This window comes from Lonchura striata, chromosome 11, assembly GCF_050655825.1.
Source record: "Lonchura striata isolate lonStrDom1 chromosome 11, ASM5065582v1, whole genome shotgun sequence".
In the NCBI taxonomy this organism is placed as follows: Eukaryota; Metazoa; Chordata; class Aves; order Passeriformes; family Estrildidae; genus Lonchura; species Lonchura striata.
The window spans coordinates 7,123,309-7,146,223 of NC_140713.1; the positions used below are offsets into that span (position 1 = coordinate 7,123,309).

Consider the following 22,915-nt stretch of genomic DNA (forward strand, 5'->3'; position numbering starts at 1 on the left):
CAGTTTTCTTTGTAACTGCATAAAATGAGGGAGGTTATAAATCATACATAATCTTTTCTCTCATTAGCTGTTATAATTTATGTGAAATGAACTGTGCAGGGCCAGGACTTGGGCTTGATGATCCTGAGAGGTCCCTTCCACTTCAGCATACTCTATGATTCTGTCAAAGGTTATTGGTTTTGAGCTGCTATAGTAAATGTTATTCAATTTGGAGAGGCAAAAATAACAGCCAGATACTCGAAAACTGCAATGTGAAATTATACATTAGATTCAATAAAATACTTGCACCCAATAAAAATTTTACATTGCTTTAGTTTTAACTTCCTAACTTAACTCAGACTGAAACTTATTCTCCAGTGTTTTAGAGGTCCTAGGCATAACAAATTATCACAATACAAAACTCATTTGTAATAATAAAGTTTATTAAAATGCTTTGTTTTATTAAATAAAACAGAGCCTGCAATATTTCAGATTATTATGCCCAGAAAGGGGTCTTTTCAATGTTCTATAATCCATACATTTTGAACTCATGAAACATCATAAACATATGCACATTTACTTTCAAAGAAATTCAATATGAATACTGTATCTATAGTGCTTCACATTATACACCACTGACCTACCATCACAGAGGAGATCAAAAATTTGAGATCAAGTCACACACTACTGAAGAACACAAGAGAGCTCTTCAATACTGAAGTTGTTTTAATCTGAAAGGGAGGACAGAAAGGAAAATGTCACTAAACAGTCGCACAACACATTAGGAACATTTCATTACTTGAGCAGCTTCTTAAACCTTAGTTGCCGAGAGAGAGATCTGAGTTGTATCAGATAACATTTTCTCAATGACAAGATGTGGGTATTCTCAGTTCAGTTAGAGAGAAAACGAAGGTTTCTAACCAGGCAGAAGCCTGGGAAACAGTTGAGAAAAAATGTAAATTCTTCATCTCTCTTGTTGTCACATTGTTTATAGATAAGGCCTGCCTCAACACCATCAATAAAGGATATGCAAATGTGAAGATTCCAAAACAACTGCTTGTACAAATAAATCTGTTTTGTGCAAAATGCATAGAAACATATTTTAGCTATTCAGAAACCCAAGCAATAGTTTGTTTTCTAGTATGAAAACACCAATACACAACTGACACTCTGTTCCAAAGGTATGGAAGGCAGAGTCCTTTCAAGTGCCAGTTGGTACCTGCCCATTCCAATTCACACCTTGACCCCAATCACTCTGCCACTAGAGCAGATGGATGTGGCATCCAACACACACCTTGAGACCTTCTCCTTCAGCTAGTCAGAGACCCTAAACAGAGGCCAATGCAGTGGCTGTCCCACATGGGACATTTCTGAAGCTGACGATCTGCACTAGAGACAGTTAGGCTTGCTCTACTTTACTTCAAGTGTGTGCAAAATATTGTGAAATGTGCTGTTCTGATTTTCACATTTATGTTAGCATTATCTTCAAGTCTCTAGTTTATAAAAATGTAATAGCACAGTCTAAATTTAGAAGCCATGTACATGACTAAAGTATTGTTCTGCTTGCTTCACTGTCCCTTGCTGAAGAACAGACTAGCTTAAGCATTGGCACCACACAACAGATGTACCTGAATGGAATCTTAGCAAACAATGTTTCTTCCAATGTTCCCAAGTAAAGAGAATTACATATATGAAAATATTAATTTCCACCTGCACTAGTTCAATTTTTCATTCCAATTCAAAATACCTTCCAAAAATATCAGTCATCTTTAATTATAATGTCCATTAGCTCTGCTAGGCCTGTGTGTTTAGTGGTCTTTACCTTCAGAGGCTTCTATCCTAAAATTAATTACCCTCTATATTAAAATGTCTAATATTTGTATTCTTTCCTCACCAAAGTGAGCAATATTTTATCTTCATAAAGAAACTGGCCTATTCAGTTTCTTTTTGTTGCAAATAGGTTCACTAGAATGACAACTCATAAATGGATGTTGTAGTTATTCACTGTAAAATTTGCAAGTGAAATTTAAAAAATTTAAGTAAGCTTTCTGCTTACCTTCTTAGAAGTTCTTTAGGTGACAAGCCTGTGGTATCCATATCACTAAGGCTATCACTGCTGTCTGTAGTGTCTGAGCTGCTGTCTTTTTCTGCTTTTTTATTCTTGTGTTTTCCTTTGTTTTTCTGCTTCTTATGCTTCTTTTTCTGTAAAAAGAACAGAAATAATCCTTCATCTCCTTGTGAAAGACTTGGATTTTTCTGAATGTCAACAAAAGAAAAAAGTTCATTTCAGTAAGCTTTTCAAAGCTTAACTGAAACAGAACACCTATCAATGACTCTCATCCACTACTTAGACTAAGATTAAAAAAAAAAATTATAAACCAAAATTCATTTAATCCAAGCACTCAACTCTTCATAAACCAGGTATTTCATTACAGTAATCTGAATATAAGCCATGAATGCAATTCCCAGGATGTGTCTGGCATCTTCCACATAGAACATGAAACCACCCACAGTATTGTGCCTGTAGTCACATATGTGCACATGGAAAAAGCAACATTATGGGGGGTAATTTTCTGGTTTCAAAACACCAGTGAAATTCTGTTGCTTATATTCTGGCCTCACTATATATTTTTTCTACAACCAAGCATAAATAATAAAACATTCTGAAAAGCAGATCAAAGAATCAATAAATCAAAAATCAATATTTAAATTTATTACCTTTTCCTTTTTTCGTTTGCGTTCTTTCTTAGTCTTGTGCCTCTCTCTGGTTTTCCTATGTTTTTCTTTCCTACTAGGCCCAGGAAAAGTTGCTGGCACCTCTGTTTGTTGTTGCCAAGTAGTGCCTAAAGTACAAAGCAAATGCATGAAGAATAAAAAAAACTCTGACAAAAATACGGTAATTTGGTTATTACATTCTGTACTACTTATCACCTAATATGACAATTAAACAAACAAACTTTAAAAGGAAATTATGTGTCTAAAATGCCTATCTGCAACATCCTTCTTGTAAATAAATGTCTTTGCAATCTGTTAAAAAATGAAACTTCAGGGCTGTCCTGTATTTTCACATCCACTTTTTATCATTACCTCTATAGACTTAAAACAAACCTGGTATACAGGCAAAGATGTTCCTGTTGGTGGGCCATAGCATGGCAACAAAACATTTGGTGATGCCTGTTTACATAATACACATTTAAGAGATAGATGGCCTATTCACAAAATGCGTTTTTAAAGAGAGCTATCAAGTATTTTATATACAATTTCAATGTGCAGAATTTACACTCTAGATGCTTACAGAACCTACCAGAAGAAAAAGCTGGTGGCAACTTTGGTCCAAATTCCTCTGTTGCATCCAGTTCCTGCTTTGACGTAGGCAACGAAGAAATGCCAGAATCAGTTGAAGCAGTCACATTCTCTATGAAAAAAACCAAAACTTGCTATATTTGAAAGGAAAATAAGAAAATACTTTTTCTAAGAAGTGTTGAAGAAACTTCAAGGAGGCTTTCTAAAAAACATTAAGAAAGCAAACTGATCAGCATCCTCTATCTCCATGGACTGCTTTGGCCAACTGGGTAGCTGACATTCTGAAACATACCAACATACTGTGCTTTTTCTTCTGTTAAATCAAATTTTACCTTTTAAACTATAAAAATGATTAATTAATTTGCTATTAGTACATTTGTTTGCTTCCCTTTTGTAACAGTACTATTTTTCCATTACTCAGAATCAATAAAAAACTCCATGAGATGTATAAGGTTAATAAACACTAAAAGTTAAATGTTAATAGAATCAACTGTGACAGTAAGTCAACAAAGTATTTTCATTTTATGTATGTTCTTACACAAGATGTTTTGTTCCCTCTCACTGTGTAACAGGCATATACCATACAGCAGTTTGCTTGTAAATTCTACACAAAAGGTACATGGCAATGCTAGCAACACTGTAACATGCAAAGCTTTATTTAGTGCTGTATTTGCATTTTCTACACGACCAGCTCTACCAATCTCAGATGATCTGCACTGGTTAGCATGGTCCTAGCAGTCCAAGAATGTGTGATTCAAAAATGGAACTTTTACGAGGCATCTATTTTAAGTTGCATAAAAATGAACATCCATTAAGAACTACCTTGTAAATTAGAGGAAGAACAGTCTGCTATATCAACTTGCTTGGTGGTTTCTGACTGTCTTTCAGAAGTAGTTGGTTGCTGTTCTTCATCACTCTCTTCTTCAGAGGAAGATGATTTTTCATCTGAGGAGCTCACAAAGATGGCCTTAAATAAGTCCATGGGTGGTCGTCCGCTTTCTTCCTCCTGATTCTTATCTTCATCAGCTACCTGCTAAAAATAGCATCACAACCAACTATATTTAAGCACTAAAGAAACTAACAATCTCTCTCTGATAACTTCAAGCATGCTGACAGGTGTTTACAAAACATTTGGATGGCACAATAGCTGAGAAATAAACAATCTTAGTCCCACATAGTAAAGCTCTGAAATGCTGAGGAACTCAGCCAGTGCCCTATAAAGAGTAGTGCAGTTTGTGAAAATAGATCCCCAGATATTATAAATTCTAATTAATTAAAACTGCAATTATAGAATACTAAATTTAAGCAAAAGGAAAACATCACATTTCTCCCCAAAATATGCATTCTCTTCTATGGAAATGAGAAATAAATACATTCTGTGCCTGTGAGCAGAGTGGTGATTGAATTTAGTTCCCAGACTACAGGGCTACATTTTCTCTTTTCTTAAGCCCTGCTTCAAGTATAATCAGAGGTAAACTGCAAACATCTTGCATCCCAGAGTTATAACCTCAAAATTCTTCAAAGTGCTATCCCATGCCTTTGCTCATCCTGAGCTGGCTTTTGTTCAAACTGATCTGTGTTAGAACAATTAATGTATTAACTCATCTTATTGTTGGGTTGTCAAGGTTTACAGCTACTTCAAGTTCAAACCTTGTTGTAAACTCACCACAGTGGGAGGAGTTTCAGTCGTCCCAGCTCCACATTCTTCTTTTGCTGGCACTGGGGGCTGCTGCTGAACATCAGCTTTTGATCTAGCAAGACTAATGAATTCACTGATAGAATCTTTCTTCTCCTTCTCTTTATCTGACACATCCCACCTTGAAGATTTCTTTGGTTCTAAAATATCCAAAATATTCAAATCACCTGCATGCTAAATTGTTCTGCATTTCATAGCCTATTTGATTTTAAATTACTCTGCTTCTTCAGATTTACATTTTTAAAATATTTCTAATAAATATTTGACCTATAAATGTCATTTAGGTAGAAGAAATTAGCTTTATATCACTAACTTCAGTTTTTATGACAATGACTTTTTATTTTTAAGTCCTTTGTTTGGATTTTTTAAATGAAAAAAAAATCATGTGGTTAGATTCTCAATGAAAAACATACCTTTCCTGTACTATTATATCACGTATAGTTAAATGAATAAAGTATCAAACTTACTAGTGAGACTGTTACCCTCTTGGATCTTTTCATTTGTTGCTTGAGTTACAGATGTGGTGGGCTCAGGCACAGTTAAGAAATTAAAAACAGAATACTTGTCTCGTTTCACTTTTGGCAAACCCACTATAGAAGAACTAGAGAGAAATAAAATTGTTTGCTTATTATTGTTTTTAACACAGAAAAGTCTTCAAATTAGCTACAACAAGCTGAAGCCCCCAGAGTAGTCCTTCAAATACATGCTATTTTATCAGAGGTCACCATATTACGTGACACAAATAAAAACTTTGGGTAGTTCTGTATTACCTTATGACACAATAAATTTTCCACAGATTTTCCACAAGCAAATGAAAAACTCAGAAATTATAAAAAGTTTTAAAAATATAAGTATCAATTATCTTACTCAGGATATGGATCACGAACATTAAATCTTTTACACAGCAGCTTATCAGGATGCCATTCAAAATTATCTCTTGTGAGTTTGCCAAACATCTTCATCTTCACAGCTGTTTCCTTATCATCAATATCATTCTGAAAAAGTCAAACATTTACAGCTGATAAATAATTATTTTAAGAAAGATACAATGTATTTAATACACAATTTCAGTGTGCAGAATTTACACTCTTTAATTTACAGAATTAATTTACAGAATAAATTGCAGAATTTACACTCAAAAAAACTTACTGAACTGTTGTAAGATTTATGAACAGGACAAATCCATCAATATTTAAATGCTGTTTAACGAATCACTGCTCAGTATGCACCAAGTGTTTTCAAAAGCTGCTAAACAGAAGGGCAACAAAATAGTGACATATCTTCATAAGAGTTGAAAAGAAAAAGGGCTAATGCAACAACAGCAGCTCAAATTAATTAAAAGACTGGAGGCAGCAAATACCTCTTGGTCTCGAGGAACCTCAACTTTGTCAACATCATCTTCGTATTTGGCGCGGGTGAACCTGGAGGCCAGTGTTGAATTGGAGGATCTGTAGAACATGGCTGCACGGAAGAACTCCTCCTGCTCCCTGCCTCGCTCCCACTCTGTCATGTTCTGGTCAAAAAAACGCTCCAATCTTTCTCCTGGAAGGTGAGGAGAGATGACAGCTTACTTTGGGTCAACACTTTTCAAACAAAAAATAACGTTCTTGCAAATATTTAATGAATTAGCTTAAGGGTAGTATTAATCTCAACTGTGTTAATCCCTGATAAATGGAGATCATGTTTCAAATCAGCAAGAATGACAGCATTTTCCAAATGAAAAATTGATATTTTAAGTAATATTACTTGTAAAATCGATTCCTTACTCATTGCCCTTTAGAGAATGTTCAAAATACTTAATGGATTTAACAAGTGATTAAAACAAAAAGTATAACCCAAAGTGTTATCAAATAACTAAAACATAGAACAAAAGAATCTAAGCCTGACTATGCTTTGGTAATTTGCTTTCTAGTGCTCACAGATAAATACAGAGTTTGCACACATGTTTACAGCAACAGGTTCAGTTTCTCTCCCAAAAGGCACCAGCCAAGCAAATACACTTACAGTAAAGCAGATCTTTAACTGTTCCAGTTATTCATACATTTCTACATTTTTACCATTATGACTAGAGAGACACTTACAGTCATAATTGGGAATGCTCAACTTTACCCAGGAACTATGGATTCAAAACTCAAGTAGTCTGTCCCAATGTGGCAACCAGAAAATACTTATTTTATGTAATGAAAAGGACTTAAAAAACCCCACCAAAACAAAACACAAAAACCTCCAAACCACAACTAAAACAACACATCCAGGTTTTCTACCTGTCACTATATGCTTTCCTCTGTCAAATTTCCCTGGTGCCCATTTTCTTCTTCCCCAATAGCCCCTGTGTACTTCAAAATTTGTGAAAAAACCCAACCCTTTTTTTTTTTAAAGTTTAGTTCAAGGCCATTTAAAGTCATGGGCTGATGATAAACTCCCTAGACCAATTTCCTTTTTATGCCTTACAGAAAAATCACAGTGCTGGAGTACTGGAGAACTTGAGATACCACAAGGTACTTGAGATACCACAAGGTATACCACAAGGTATCTCAAGTATCTAGTTTAATCTAAGATATACCACAGTATCATTTAATATAAAAAACTTAAACAAAATGGACGAGACTGAAACAGCATGAAAAGAGATGATGAAGCAGGTTGGATGTTTTTCGGTTTTGAGTAAGAGCTCTGCATGGATGCTGTATTTTTACAGTCATAAATTTTTCTGAGAAGAACATATAAGTGACAGCAGAAGTTTGAGTGTCTGTCAGTTTAACTCCTTGAAGAGAAACAAACTAAATTAAAAAGGTTGTTCCACTGACCAAAACTGAAGTGTTCCTTGGCAAATGGAAGAGAGGAAATACAGGAAATGAAGCAGAACTTAACTTCTGCTACATCACAGAAGTATGACATGTAATGCCTAAAATCAAGACTTGATGATAACTGAATAACTGAGCAGTTCTCTTGAAATCAACATGACTAAGTATCAGTAAAGATTTCTGTTAACATTGGTCCTGAAAAGAAGAAATACTGTGGAATTCAGGAAGAGAACTCACAGTGAATATAAAATGCACTGGGAATAAAAAAAAAAATGGGGGGGAGGGGAAGAAAAACATTAATCAATAAATATTTTACCTTTTTCTCCTTGTTTAAGACTTTTCACAAAATTTTCGTATCTCTTTTGTTTTTCTGGATTTTTTGCAAATGGTTTGAAGTCACTAGAACCAGCATTTGCTAACTGCCCCCCCAGCAGCATCTGCCATTTGTGAGCAGCTTCTTCTGGGGAGGCCACTTGGAATCTGCTATTTGCTGACTGCTGAGACACTATTTTTGCTTTCATTTGTTGTTCAGATGCTTGTTTCACTTCTTTGAGTCTTTCTCGATCTTTCTCAGACAGATATTCCAAAACAGAAGGAGCCGGACCTAGAGCAGAAAAAAAGCAGTAAAAGATAAAGAGAAATGAAAAATTACTAGAACTATTTCTTGCACTTTAGTAGAAGAAAAATCCCTACCACATGTGCATAAATTCAGATAAAATGCTCTGAAGTAGAAATTAACAATAAAATGGCATACACGGCAAATAAAAATTTGGCCACTATTACATCTTCTATGCTATTTACATATAACTTGATAAAGTTTACTGTTGTAGATACAAATGTGAGCCACAGTTACAAATTATCTTAGTAGATCTGAATGTATTTCAGTAAAACATTTTACAGAAAAAAATATCACAGCCTATTATATTCATAAAAGGCCACAACCCTCCCAAACAAAACACAATCCAACACATACTTTTTGTCTTTAAAATATTTAAGTAAATGAATATACAGACAGGTACATCAACAATTCAACTGCTGATATGAAACTGAGTAATGAAATGGTAACTAGATTTGATATATTTATGTTAGAAAATAAAATCTCAAGGCCAGACCAAATTCTTACTGTTCTATAAATAAACATATAAACATGCTTGAAACACAAAGATATAGTCACGTATCTTAATACCTTTCAGCTCAGTCTCTCCTAGCTGTTCCCTCCTCTGAGCTGCATTCAAAGCATGCCTGCCTTGCTGTGTTGGATCACTCTCCAGTTTCCCAGTTGACTCCTCCAAGGCCTTCTGTAAATGGCAGCTTTCATTCCCAGCTGTTATCACAGGTCGGAAGTAATGGACTGGTCTGTAATTTCGTGGCAGGCTAGGTGGTGGGTAAATCTGGGGGGAAAGGGGCAACAAAACAAAAACCCACTGAGAGAGAGAGAGAGAGACAACTTTGTATGCAAGACTTATAAATGTGTTTCTGAAAAAGTCAGCTCAACCTAAGAATTCCTCAATTTACATCTTGGCAGTAGAAACAGACAGTACAAGCTAACAACCCCTTCAGACCTAGCCAGCAAGTAATATAAATTCTGTAATACAAATTCTGGGAACAAATATATTGACAACATATTTACAACTATGAAAAAATATGAAAACATGCACATTAAGTGACAGAAAAATTAACAGGAGTCTTAGGATGCACTGCTTTTATTCAAGAAAACACCTTGTAATATTGCTTACTATTTTTTTTAAACTGAAGTCAAATGATTTTATCAATTGGACAACTGAATACTTCCATGCTTACTATATTTTAACATCTTTCAAAGTGCTTTTCCCCGTGTTCTTCATTCAAGCTGTTGCTTAAAGGGTTACTCTGTGCTCCCTATACAATGGGATTTTTTCACACACATATTTCCTCCTTTGAAAGAGGACCCTGTCATACAGTTGTTTGTCATTCTAATTTATGCAAATATATATGGCATGAATTATGTAAACCTGAAGACAGGCCTAAGAAATTAAACTGTCACTAAAATAGCAAAGTGAACAAAGCATGAGGCCTACTTTTTACAGAAAACTGAATGTTACATATGAAAGATGTAAAGCAAAAATATGGATTTTTTTTTTTAAGTTAAATTGAACCATTCCTCCAACTTTACGGCAAGTAGCAGTGAATAGTGGAAGGTATTTGTTCAAAGCCAGTACTCAGGCAAAGCTTAAATAGCTTCAGAAGTCTGATAAATTTTAGGTTTCTGTTGAATAGCCCCCTGTGTCATAATTTTGTTCATTCAGCAATTTTCACTGCCGACCAAAACATTTATTTATAAGAACAGAAAAACACCAAGAACCAGTAGTCTGTATTGTTCACATGATGAATGATGTTATTCTTAATACATAAAATATCACTATCTGCTTACCTTGATTGGAGCTGATGGTTTTGATGCCAAGGAAAAGCCAGGCAGGACTTTGCCAATATATTTAAATTCTCTTTCAGGCCCTACAAAATGATCACAGATGTAGTATTTAAAACATCCATTTTTTTCTGAGTATTTTCCATATGTCACTGTCTATTATGAGACATAATTGTAGTTAATCTTCACCACCTTTAATTTAAAATTAAGGGTTCTGATTCTGGATTAGTATTACACAACTAAAAATTGCTCCCAGAGTGACTGCTGAAGGTTGAACATGGCTTATATTGAAGCAACAGTATCCACACTGTGCACAGCTAACACCATCAGTGCCATTAAAGTGCACACCTAATGTGAACAGGTACTCCAGAAATTATGACAGTGTTTCATGCACTTACCCAGCGCAGAAAAAATAAAGTGGTACCAAGCTACAATTTACAAAAATTATCTCAAAATACAGAAGTTCAGCTAAAAAAAAGTTCTCTTTTTAAGTGCTGGGTCATATTTTTTAACTGTGATTCACAGTCACTTGTTTTCTTCAGTGAAACTGAACATTGTATATCACCAAGCAGCACATATTGTCCTTTTGAAAATGTGCTTTGAGGGTTTAATCTACACTGGGATTAGTGGAAGACTTTGGAAATAATTTCTGTAATTGAACACTTCAATATAGAAGGAGGACTAGTTGAATTTTCAGATATCAAGGCTAAAAATTAAAATATATGGCAAATACAGATTACATTTTTTTCCTTCCTCCATATTACACTCACTCTTTAAAGACAATAACAGTTCTTACTTTTTTTGGATTTATACTGTTTTGGTGCTGTCCAGCCATACAAGCCATCCCCAGGCTCCTCATCCTTTAGAACTGTATCATATTTTGACAGTGTGTCAGTTGCATAAATATCATCATCTTCTTCCTCTAAAGCTCCTACACCAAAAGCCTAAAATACAAATTTCAAATGAGAACTCAAAAGTGTGAAAAATTTTAAGCCACATATCAGAACACATCTACATGGATTATCTATTAATCTACATAAAATCTACAGTACAAACATATATTCACTGGGAAAAATGTACAGATTCACCACAGAAACTAAGGCAGGAAAAAACCCCACACCCCAGTGAGCACAAAAGCAAATACATTCCACTTCCTTGACAGGGAGGGACAGCAAGTTTGGTGTGTACAACACAAGAACAACAGACTAGTTCCACCAAAGTAATATGTGCAATCTGACTAAGAGCAGGTTAAATTCTCAAAAGGAAAAAATATGTCAGTTAACAGGGAAATTAAACAAATAGAATTCACCGAAAATATAAACTGACAGTGCTTCTAGGTAAGAACTACAAATACCCTGAAGCAACACAAAACCTCTCTAGCTGACAGATACAGCATTACTAAAAGTACAATAGACAAAAAACATAAACTAAATACATACTGAATATTAACTTTACCTCATCAAAATAACACAGAACATTTTTCCATCCAGCTACTCAGAGTCAGGTAGTTTTATAGTGTTTTACAGTTTGAGTAAGTGAAGGCATTTGAGACTTCTAAGGGTTTTTCTGCATCTTCAAAGTAAGTTTAAAAAAATTTCTCAAATCACACTTGACATTTCTTACAATAATAGAATGACTAGGAGCTTTAAACTTAAAACAAAATTTATGTGGATTTTACTACACTAATCACAAAATGCATTAAAAAATGTCCTTACCTGACCTGTAATACCTAGTTTTCTCCCTTTACTATGTCTCAGATCACCAAGTAAATTGCTTGTTTCTTCAGAACCACCAGTGAAAAGATTCAGGTGTTCTCTTCCAGACGCACCAAACAAAGCTTGTGAGGGGTCCAAACCCTTATAGCCAAGTCCATGGACATTCTCTTTGGGAGTCAAGTCTACAGGCATTACATCTTTCGGTGCAAACGTCACATTCTCTGGCTGGTATTCATCCTCTTCATCCTTGTACAAAATACAAGTTCATGAGAGCAAATATGACTAAAAGTTCTGTATGTTGAGCTTTTACAACATTCAGTTAACATGAGCCTAGGCAAGTTTGAATTTCCTGAATTGTGTATGAACCATACCTTCTTACATAGCAAAAGAAGAAATTTAGATATTAAAACCTTTATTCACATTAAGCATAGAAAGTTCTTATAAACACTTTTAAAAAGATTTGAATCTGCATTTTAAAATACTGTTTGAGGACATTAAAGAAGTTGTTTTTTTTATCTGTCATCACATATTCTTACATAAGTCAACAGAAAACGTTCCCTGTTCAATACCTCAGAACCCTCAGACAGTCCAGGTGGTAATGCACAACCATATATCTTCACTGTAGGATCTGCAAGAGACATCATAACATCACATTACATTAATAAAAAGAGGGCTTAAAATCAGCTTTCTAATCAGTCTATGAGTGTTAACTTTCTACTAACAAGGAAGTTAATTAGCTCAGGAACTTCCCTGAACTTACCAGGTTGCTGTCTCCGTGGCTTTCTTTTGACTCGTGGTCCAATTCCTTGTCCTTCTTTCCAGCCCATTTTCCGTAACAGTTCAACCCCAACTGTTATTCTAAAAAGAAATCAAAAGGAAACAAAACCCAAAATTACTTCAAACCACACCTTTCTTATCTGTTGATAAATAATGTACATACATAATATTTGAACTTCTAGTTCTATATCCTGCTTTAAAATCAAATCTGAATGTGTTACTATTTGCATACACACTACCTGCCAGTTTATAAATGTTTCCTTGGTATAAATCTGCACATTCAAAACAAAAATCCAGGTGGAGGCCACTTAGGAAACATAACACTGCAGGATCTTCCAGTCTCACAATTATGGTGGACAAACATTACTTTTCCAAGCAATACAACACTTCTAAGTGAAATCAACGGTTTGGTAAACTTTCAGGTAAATTTACTTACTTAGATGGTCCAATTAAATCATCAAATGCAGTGGTTCCTGGAATGGGAGCAACCACTCCTGCAATCTGCCTGGCTTTCTCTTTTATCCTGTCTTTAGCTTTAGATGCAAAATCATCTGTAGTTGTAATATCTTTTGGTGCAATCCCAAATTCACTAAGATCCTGGAAACATACACAAAATGAAAACATTTAGATTAAACATCCTTCAAGTTCTTACTTACTCTAATAGTAGTGTAATGAAAATGACATATGACCTTCATATTTGCTAATTTTCTCAAGCCACTTATGCAGTTGTTTTTGTAATAACTTTAGTGGAAATACCTTAAACACTTTCAAAAGTATTTGCCTTTTCTGATAAAGTGAAAAAGTTGAGTTCTGGTTTTATATTTTAATATTGACGTTACAGGAGCTTCTTAAGTGAACCTATGAAATAGTCTATATAACCTAGTAGAATAACACTGTATACAAGAAGTAATTTCAAGGTTACTTCAATTTTTGCTGTCATGGCAACTATTTACACAAGTTTTCCTTCCTTTCTAAGTTTACCTCTTCATCCATGAAGTCTTCTGGTCCAAGAACGGTTTTACCTGCTCTCTTCTGCCGTGACGATACAAAAGCTGATGGTGTCCATCCTTTAAAGAAGGAAAATATTTAAGTAAGGTACTTAAAGCAACATAGTATTCAAAAACACTTCAAGCATTTCAACCTTACATCTTAAGGATATATCAAAGGACTATTTATAAAGTTACAGTCCAAAAACTCAAGGAGAAATAACTTCAGCAATACGGTTTCAACTATTCACAGTATAAGAAAGAGCAGGAAACCAAAATGTACCTTCCTTTGTACCAACAGTGTTAAAGTAGCCGGCAGAAAAGCCACCAGTAAATGCACCATGGAAACGCTGGTATCGTCCCTTTGCATCTTTAACAGTCTGCTCTTGAAGAGGGACTGGCTTTTTAATTCGTTCACCTGCAATCAAATAAAGCAGGAAGTAAGACACAACTTTACATGAAGGAACGATCTCCCACTTCCTCCAGAAGCTGTTTCTTCCTTACAAGTAAGAACGGGATCAAACACTAGCCACCCTGACGTGGAAAGCATCACATTTTATTTATTTCCACTGTACTGTAACTATTCATGTACACCACTGAAAAAGGAAAAGCGTGAAGCGTTCGCATCAAACTTCTTAATTCTACTGACTTCTGAGAGCATTGGATTTTTCTTGTGAAATGGAAGTTTTAGTTTTTAAGTATGCAAGACCTCTGGCAGGATTTCTTCAGTTCAGTAATTGCTTGAGAAATTATACATCAAAAGCGTACAAACTGAAACAAAACACAAAAGCCATAGACTTCGGCACAAACCTTTGTAACAGTATTTCTCGAATAAAGTAGCACAGACGTGGGAGTCACAACTGCACATTAGTCCCTACCCTGTCCATCCCAACAATATAAGCATGGGACGGTCAGGTTAGTATAACTGCGTACACTTGAACTGTACTGAGTGTTTTTGGAAGGATGGGGAGGCCAGAAGCAAAGAGCAGCAGCCGGCTCCACCCGGAGCAGCCGCCGCAAGGCGCGGGGTGCCGCAGCCGCAGCGGTGCCGAGCCCGTCTCGGCCTGCGCTGGGCCGGGCCCCTCGCAGGACAGCCGGGCTGCCGGGACGGGCCCCCGGCAGCAGCAGGGGGAAGGGGAAGCAGCCCAGCGCTGCGCCCACCCGCCGCATCCCTCACGGTCAGGGCTGCGGGGCGCCCGGCCGCGAACCGAACCGGACCGCGCCGCGCAGGCCTCCGGGACAGCCCGGCCCCAGCGCCTCACGCCGGGCCGCTCCGCAGCGCTCGGCACGACGCGCCGACCGAGCGAGGGCGGGGAGCAGACGAGCCTCCCGGGGGTCCCTTACCCTCCTGCAGCGGCTGCAGCGCGCTTCCATAGCTCACCAAGTCCTCCTCCTCGCTGTCGCTGCTCTCCGCCGCCATCTTACACGACGGTGGCCGCGGGGGACCCGGCCGCGTCACAAGAGGGAGGCGGAGCCGCCGGCCCAAAGAGCGGCGCGCTGCCCGCCGGCGGGACGGGAACGGCGGGACGGGAGCGGCGCCCTGCACCGCCGGCGGGACGGGAACGGCGGGACGGGAGCGGCGCGCTGCCCGCCGGTGGGACGGGAACGGCGGGACGGGAGCGCCGCCCTGCACTGGCGGGACGGGAGCGGCGCCCTGCACCGCCGGTGGGACGGGAACGGCGGGACGGGAGCGGCGCCTTGCACCGCCGTGCGCCGCCCTGCACCGCCCTGCACCGTCCTGCCCGCCGGTGGGACGGGAACGGCGGGACGGGAGCGGCGCCCTGCACCGCCCTGCACCGTCCTGCACCGCCCTGCGCCGGCGGGACGGGAGCAGCGGCACCGCCGAGCGCCCCGGAGCCCTTCGGCGCCTCACGGCGGCACCGGGCTTGCCCGCCCGCTCTGGGTGCCCGCTCTGGGGGCCCGCAGCCTGTGCCGGGCACACGGGCCCTCCGGTGCCACCGTGTTTGGCTGAAGAGCCCCGGCGGCCCGGGAGCTCTGACTGGTGTGTTCGGAAATGACCCACGGCACATAATGTCGAACTCCCGGCCATCGGCAGCCGTGCGGTGCCTCCCTCCAGCACCACTTCAGCCCCCTCGCACTCAGGGCTACGGGAAGGGCAGCAGCGACTCTGGCAAACAGATTTCATCCAAATCAAGGTGTAAAGCGGGCTCCACCCTGAATCAAAATCAACGGAGTTGCGGAGCTCATTGTACATTTAAGCAAATACATGGCAAATTTTGCCTAACCGCGTTGTCTTACGGGCTGTTCAAGAATTTGCACAGAAACCGGGGCAGAAGTCTGGGCGTTCAAACCCTCCCTCAAAGAGCTTCATCCCTGAACGCTTTCAGGAATCTCTGAACCTCCTTGGGAAGTCAGAGAAACGTTTACTGAAAGTATTTTGTACAAAGACCAGTATTCACCAGCAGGACCCAAGTGTTCAAAATTTGGATTTGATTTACACTGTTACTCCCCTCTCCCCCCGCAAAAAAAACCCCCAAAACCAAACGCTTCGATTTACGCTGAAAATTCTATCAGTCCACAACTTTTTAAAGTATCACCAGTTTCTTTGAAACCCTTGAAAATAAATCAGAACACAGTCTTCAGAGATTCCTTCCTTTAACAGGTACGACTTCTGTGTATTCTCCATCCCAGTGTTTCTCTGCATTTGTTTACATGGAACTGGTTTCTTTCAAAGTGAAACTGCTGGAGTTGCACGTGAATTCAGGTTTCCATAGGAAATATTGCCACGGTTCCATGCAAATAGGGAGTACTGTTTCAGGTCTTTAATTCTCTCAAAAACAATATAGTGAAAACCACAGACACTATCTACGTGCATTGTCTTTTCTCATCATTACTAAGCACTTAGCTAGAACACACAGTGGCAAAACGAGTTGTTAGCATACTTGCTGTTTGTCTTTGTTTAGGAAAGAATTGTTCCTGAATAGTCGGTACTGTGTGACTTTGACTTAACACACCGGCTTAAATAAACCTTTTTTGCACAATGCTAACAGAAAATCTCTTGAGTGTTTTGTCTGATCAGTTCAAAGACTTGGGGTAATCAAATACTGAAGCTTCTTTTCCGTTAAGGCTTTTCTCAGATTAGAATCACTTTTGTATCCCAGTAGTATTTCCTTTTCCATGGTAAACTTTCTCGTTTACAGTTATTCAACCAGGTGACAATTGCTATTTGTGGCTGTTTCATAAGACAATAATTCCAATGTCTTTTTGTAAATTGCAATTAAATTAAAATATTAGTAGAATTGAATAGCTTACATTTCAAATAATTTTTTACAGAAATTTGTCTGGTGAAAAAAAATCAGCATTTTTGAATGAAAGTTCACATATTTGCCAGTGGATGTAAGGCTGAAACTGATCCCTAAAGGCATGGGTAGATTTCAGGCTTTTGTTTTCCAATACATAGTTTTCAACATCTGCTTCTGTACTGGTTCATCGGGAAGATCAGGCATAGAAGTGTCTTGCTATGTCTTTTGTTGTATTATTTAAAACCACGACTTCAAATAGCTTTGGTGATTTGTTTTAAGTCATGCGAGTCACGGGAGCTTCAGACTAAAATTGGTATAATCGATATATAAAAGAAAAAAAGCAAAAACTTGATTCATCGAAAGGGTTTTTTAAATCACATTAAAGGACAAAAACCAAAATCATAAGCACAGGAAGTATAAAAATCACATATCTTTACAAACAATAAAAAGAGACAAACTCACGTCTGCCTTCTTTTGCATTCAATGGGAATGTTTCCTTGTATGTTCATCCTGCCAACTCAGGGCTGTCTTATCAGTTGACAAAAAAGTCACCTGAAGGTCAGCCCCCGAGGCATTGTCTTAGCTTTTCCCAAGTTCTACTTTTCTTTTTTTAAAGGACTGGAAAATAAAAAGATATAACACACATTGTTCTTAAATACCCAGACTTTCATCTGTCGATCTCGGTTAAAGGCAAGGCGTTTACTGAGAAAAGTGGTGATGATTTTGCCCATGTTTGATCTTAGTTTCCACATAAACTGCAATGTCTTGTTTCCAATGTGGTTTCACAGTACAATAGGCAAAGTATATTAGTTATTTAATAGTAAATAGGATTTCAGTGAAGATAATGCTGCAGTTAATACCTCTAAGGTGAAGAAGCAGCAGTGGAGCACTGCCACCTACAGAAAGCATGTCGTGCTTATCTTAAGTCCTGATACTGAGTTTGTGCACCATTTTCAGATAATTTTATTACTCCTCAGTAAATTTCTTGGTAAGGAAATATTCCACTCCATTTTGTAAATTTCTAACAGTCTCAAAGCAGATTCACATCACTGCTGCTACTGTGTCTCATGCCCTATTTTTGCAATTTGCAATCTCTTTTTTTGCTCCCCACAGATACTGTTTGGAAAGAGAATGGGGGAAAAATCGACCTATGATGATGTTTCCTCACTCCTCACCTCGTGCCTGCTTACAGCAGGCAGATACTTAGTAAAAACTGCAATCTTCAGAAATAAAGGATGATAGTAACTCAACTAAATCACTGCAGTGGAATGTAGCGACAAAGCTACAGGCTGTCATGATTACTGACAAAATCTTTCTCTCTTTCTGATCAGAATCTAAGTTCAATATTCAAAGCCACCGACAATAGGAACATAAATGTTCCTCTTATGTCAGGTTCAGAATTCAAAAACCTACCTTGAGAAGCAGCAGGAGTTGATGCATAGTTCTCCCTTCATACAGTATATTTCTAATGTGCTTCTGCTGGTAAGCCTCTGGGTCTGTCTCTCTGGGACAAAAGAGGTCTTGAGACGTGCTATCACCATATAGACAAAAGGTCTGTAAAATCGGAGATAAGAAACATTGTCACTCCAGAGACTCGCCAGATTCCTGTCTTGGGTATGGAATGATACATAACCAGTCCCCAGAAGGAAATTCATTTCCCAAGCTGGAACTATTTCCTAGCAGCCAAAGAGAAGACTATTGATTGATGGAGAAGAAGTAGAGGATTAACAGAACTAATGGAGTGAAACAAATATATGAGAAATATATATATATGTATCATATATATGTGTCTGCGGTAAGGGTGTTCAGATTCTGGTCCCAGTTCTCATCCTTCTTACCTTTACTATTGTGGGACAAAACATGGGACAACTCAAGGTCTGCCATTATGTGCCTGTTTCCAGCATGGTCATTGTCTACATCACCTGGCTGTTTTATCTGTGAAAATGCACAAAGCCAGTTAGCACCTAGTTCTGCAAAGAACTAGGAGATGATGAGTTCTGGAAAGAACTAAGAGAGGTGATGCAGAGATAAGAACCAGTTCTTTCAGATTCAACACTTCATGCAGAACTGTTTTGCCAATTGATCAACACTTCATGCAGAACTGTTTTGCCAATTGACAAGGCAACTTAAAGGACACAGACACCAATGGAGAGAATGGTCTTATTTTACTATGAATAGTAAAGCAACACAAAAGTAAAATTACACATTTAATAAAACAATAAGCTTACCACTCAGCTTTGACAACAAGCAAAAATAAGCAAGTAATGCACCTAATCACTACTATACAAGAAAGAGAGCACTGATTGAGAAAGACAGATCACCTAAATACCATCATCCAGAGTCTGCAACTGCATTTGCTGGTGAGCCCCATTTCGAAGAGAGGACCTGGAGAAATCTTCCCATCAGTTGGGAAAATCCTACATGGTGCATCCACCCATAGGTGAGGCTTCCCAATTCACCCTGAAAGGGAGTCCAGTTTTTATAGGCTCAAATCAGCCAGACAAAGTGACCTGTTTATATTTTTATCACGGAAACACCTGATGGCACCCTGGGCCAGAGCCCAGGCTTCAGCTGAGTGGGTTTTCCCTAAAATACCATACAAACAAACCTCTATTAATGTCAGTTGGGAAAGTTTCTTAAAATAATACATTTTTTGCAGATAACTACACAAGATTATAGAAAAGTTTCTAAAGCAGCCTGTTTGGTGTTAAACAGCTGGCATACATGTCTTGGTCATCTATTTTTAGGTAAGTAATACTGATGGTGTTGGTCACACAGTGCCCAGGATTGTAAGTCAGCCCTGGCTTAGGCCTGCTGCTCAGGCTTCAGCACATGAAGAACATATTGATATTCTTTAGATGCAAATTCTTAAGTATTTGATGCTTTCTTACAGATAGATGTGTGTCCAGTGCACCAGATCACAGAATTGACTCTCTTCAAATATTAAAAATAAATGTTGAACAAACATCTGTATCTATACAACCCATTTTCTGAATGCATTTATCTGTATTTCTAGCCTACATTTCTCAATCTTTACAATGCAGCAACCAAGCCTCTGACTCAGGCAGTAATCATGAGAAGGTTTGTGGTATAAACCCAACTCTATTTAGGAATTCTAACAGCAACCAAATAGCTACTGGAGACAAGATGGAGCACAGAGCAGGGACATGTTTTTTTTTGAGTGTAAATCAGGTTTTAGAATGTTCTAAGCTGCAATTTACATTCCAGGGTCAGAGAGCACTCCTACTCAGCCATTATACAGCTGAGCACTACTGAGACCATACAATCAATATGTGCTTTTGCAAAAAAATCCTCGTTCCCTATATGCACACCAAACCTCCAGTGACTTAGTGAAGAAACACTCTATCAGTGCTAATGCAGTCATGATGAAATCCCCTTTATTCGAGTGAGGGGAAGGCTCAGTGTCATCTGGCAGTTGTGAGGGTGCTGGGTGATATACCCCAGACACTGACAACAGGGAGGGAGTCTGCTATCTTGGACTCCTGCTTTTACTGTAGAAACTTACTGGATGTGCTGACTTTGCTTTATTCAAAGAATCCACCAGCAACAAAGAAAGACAGCATTTTGTCATTGGAATATGTTAGAAAGTGTCTTTGGTGTTGTATCACGCAGAAATCTCTGCAAATTTGTGTTTTACACATAACTATGATAACGATCATTTTTGTTAACTGAACCTATGGCCTGAATACAGGCTCTTATTTGGAGTAATAGCTGTAGCCTTTCAATGAGATCAGTTTTCAAGAAAGCCAGTGACAGCAGCACAAACTACAAAGAGGGTTACATAGATGTTGTTTTAATTGGCAGGTTGTATCAGCACAGCCTGCCTGGAAAATTACTCACTTATTTAAACTAGTTTCTGTATTGCTTTGGAGTTTTATACTGATTTGCAAGATTTGAATTTTAAACCCCTTTTTATCAGATAAGTACCTTTTCTAATAAGATACAATTGAAAATATTTTTACACACTCAAATCAGAAACTGAAGCAAGTTTCCTACTTTCACCTGTTCATATTTAATACACATTTTGATAGACTCATCCAGTATCTTTAGAATTATTGGGGAAAAAATAGTGAGGTGAGAGTGAGCAAAATCACAACAAACAAAATTCAGCTGCTTTCAAGACAGCAAGTCTTTGGATCCCAATTTCTGAATTGCTGACTCTAATAATCTTCCTTTAAAACATGCAGTAGACACACAGTCTAAACAGACTGCCTTGTAGAACCTTTTGGAGACCCTGTCATTATAGGATACGTGAAAGCATGACACGAGCCACTGTTGTTGTAAAGGTGAAAAAGAGGAAGTTTATTTTCTGACTCCAGCATTTGTACTTTTCCAAAGGTGACAGTGGATTGGAGGGTGAAGGTGCCACCTCGCCAACGACATTGGACAAACTACTAGTACATCAAATTTCTCTGCCTCTGTGAAGGAATGCAACATAATAGGTTGTTTACCGAGTTGTGTGAGAAAATTCTCCACAAGAATGTAAACACAGAAGGCTTTACAAAATCTTAAGAATCAGGGCAACAAGACCCCACTATTTTCAAAGAACAGTTTCCATTAAGAATATAATTCCAAGGATATTTTTTCCTTTGATAAGAAAAATGTTCTCTGTTCTTTTTTTTTTTTTTCTTGCCTGACACAACTACACCATAATTCAAAGAAAGCTAAAAAAAGAGAAACAAGGCTGGGGGAGGTGGGGAAGAAGGTAAGTTAGGTAATACCAATTGAAGTACTGCATCTATCAGTGCTAAATGTGCAGGAAGCTCTGTAGGTTAGGCATGGCTAGGAATAGGATCCAATATTGGCAAATTCCAATATTTGGAATTGTCAAGCTCTGTAGTTTAGGCACGGCTAGGAGTAGGAGCCAATATTAGTAAATTCCAGTATTTGTGTCCAAATAATATTTGTGAAACCAGTTACACAACAGAGTGTTGCAGACAGGTGGTCTCTGCAGCACGAACAACTGCAGACCTCCGCAATGTTGAGGCTGGTCCCACAGCGGTTTCCTGGAGCAGAGCCAGCCCTGCCTTTCACTGAGACCCCGCTGCCCTTTTCAGGGGCCGGGGCTCCGGCGCCTCTTCCAGCCTTTTCACAGATCAGGGGCCAGGGAGAGACCATTGCTGCGAGCCGTGCCGGCAGGTCGAACCCACGCAAAGCACTCGGTGCCAAGGGGCCGTGAGGATCCTCCCCGCGGGGCTGGGAGCGCCCCTGTGGGGGAACGCGCCCGCTCGGAGGGGCGGCCACCGCGGGGAGCCTCGCCTCCCCGAGGCCGTGCCCGGGGAGAGCTGCCGGCGGCCCCACGCTGCCGGGAGCGGCCGCTGCGGGCGGCCGCCCCAGGGGCTGCGGGAGCCGCGGGGAAGCGCCAGCAGCGAGCCGCGCCTTCCAGGCGGCCAGGCGGAATGGCCAGGCAGACTGGCCCGGCCGGAGAACGGCCGGAGGGCCGAGGGGGAGCGCGCTGAGCCGCCACCGCTCAGCACCGGGCTCCGCTCTCAGCCTGCCACCGCCCGCCGCCGCACCGCGGGCGCCTCGGCCACCCGGCGGGGCTCCCGCGGGAAGAGGCCCGGGGGTCGCTGCCGGGACCTCGCCGGGACCACTGGGCGGCGGCGGAGCAGCGCCGTGGGGCGGGGCAGCTCCTCCCCGCCACCGCCGGAGGTGGGGCCGGGCGGTGCCGTGGGGCAGCGCTGGCATTTCCGCAGGGTCGCGGCGTCGCGGGGGAGAGCTCGGCTCCTAGCAGCGGCGGAGGACGGACGGAAGGAAGGTCGGTCGGCCGGCCCGCCCGAAGATGACAGACGCCCTGCTGCCCCGGCAGGCGGCGGAGCCGGCGGGGGACGGCTACTTTCGGAAGGTGGGAGGCTCGGTGGCCAGCCCGGGGCGGGCGGGTTGCGTGCACCCGGGGCTGGGGTGCCCTCTCCGTCGCTCACGGTCTGCGTTCTCCCGGCGAATCCTTGTGGGCTCCGTCCTGTGGCAGCC

General features: G+C 39.9%; 2 protein-coding genes across 4 annotated transcripts in view; one reads left to right on the top strand and one right to left on the bottom strand.

Annotated features, from left to right (window-relative positions):
* Positions 1–404: 404 nt before the first annotated feature.
* Positions 405–15,098, bottom strand: GPATCH1 (G-patch domain containing 1). 3 transcript variants are annotated; one of them, XM_077786267.2, is made up of 20 exons: positions 15,043–15,098; positions 13,945–14,079; positions 13,657–13,742; positions 13,112–13,272; positions 12,659–12,756; positions 12,468–12,526; positions 11,899–12,144; positions 10,980–11,127; positions 10,190–10,269; positions 8,966–9,170; positions 8,096–8,383; positions 6,339–6,520; positions 5,846–5,973; positions 5,446–5,579; positions 4,949–5,118; positions 4,105–4,315; positions 3,284–3,394; positions 2,698–2,822; positions 2,036–2,181; positions 405–710 (listed from the first exon to the last, which is right to left on the bottom strand). In XM_077786267.2, exons 3-20 carry the CDS (start codon positions 13,666–13,668, stop codon positions 689–691), a joined length of 2,526 nt encoding a protein of 841 aa, XP_077642393.2. In that variant the 5' UTR covers positions 13,669–13,742; positions 13,945–14,079; positions 15,043–15,098; the 3' UTR covers positions 405–688. The 3 variants fall into 3 exon arrangements, with proteins under 3 accessions (XP_077642393.2, XP_021406472.3, XP_021406471.3); XM_021550797.3 differs by having other exon boundaries at positions 4,105–4,312; positions 15,006–15,098; XM_021550796.3 differs by having other exon boundaries at positions 15,006–15,098.
* Positions 15,099–22,587: 7,489 nt separating this feature from the next.
* The window catches only part of RHPN2 (rhophilin Rho GTPase binding protein 2), a 30,456-nt gene continuing 30,128 nt past the window's right edge, over positions 22,588–22,915 (top strand). Inside the window, exon 1 of the mRNA XM_031505871.3 lies at positions 22,588–22,790. Within this exon, the coding sequence (XP_031361731.3) occupies positions 22,728–22,790 (63 nt within the window). The 5' untranslated portion in view covers positions 22,588–22,727. The remainder of the gene's footprint in view (positions 22,791–22,915) is intronic.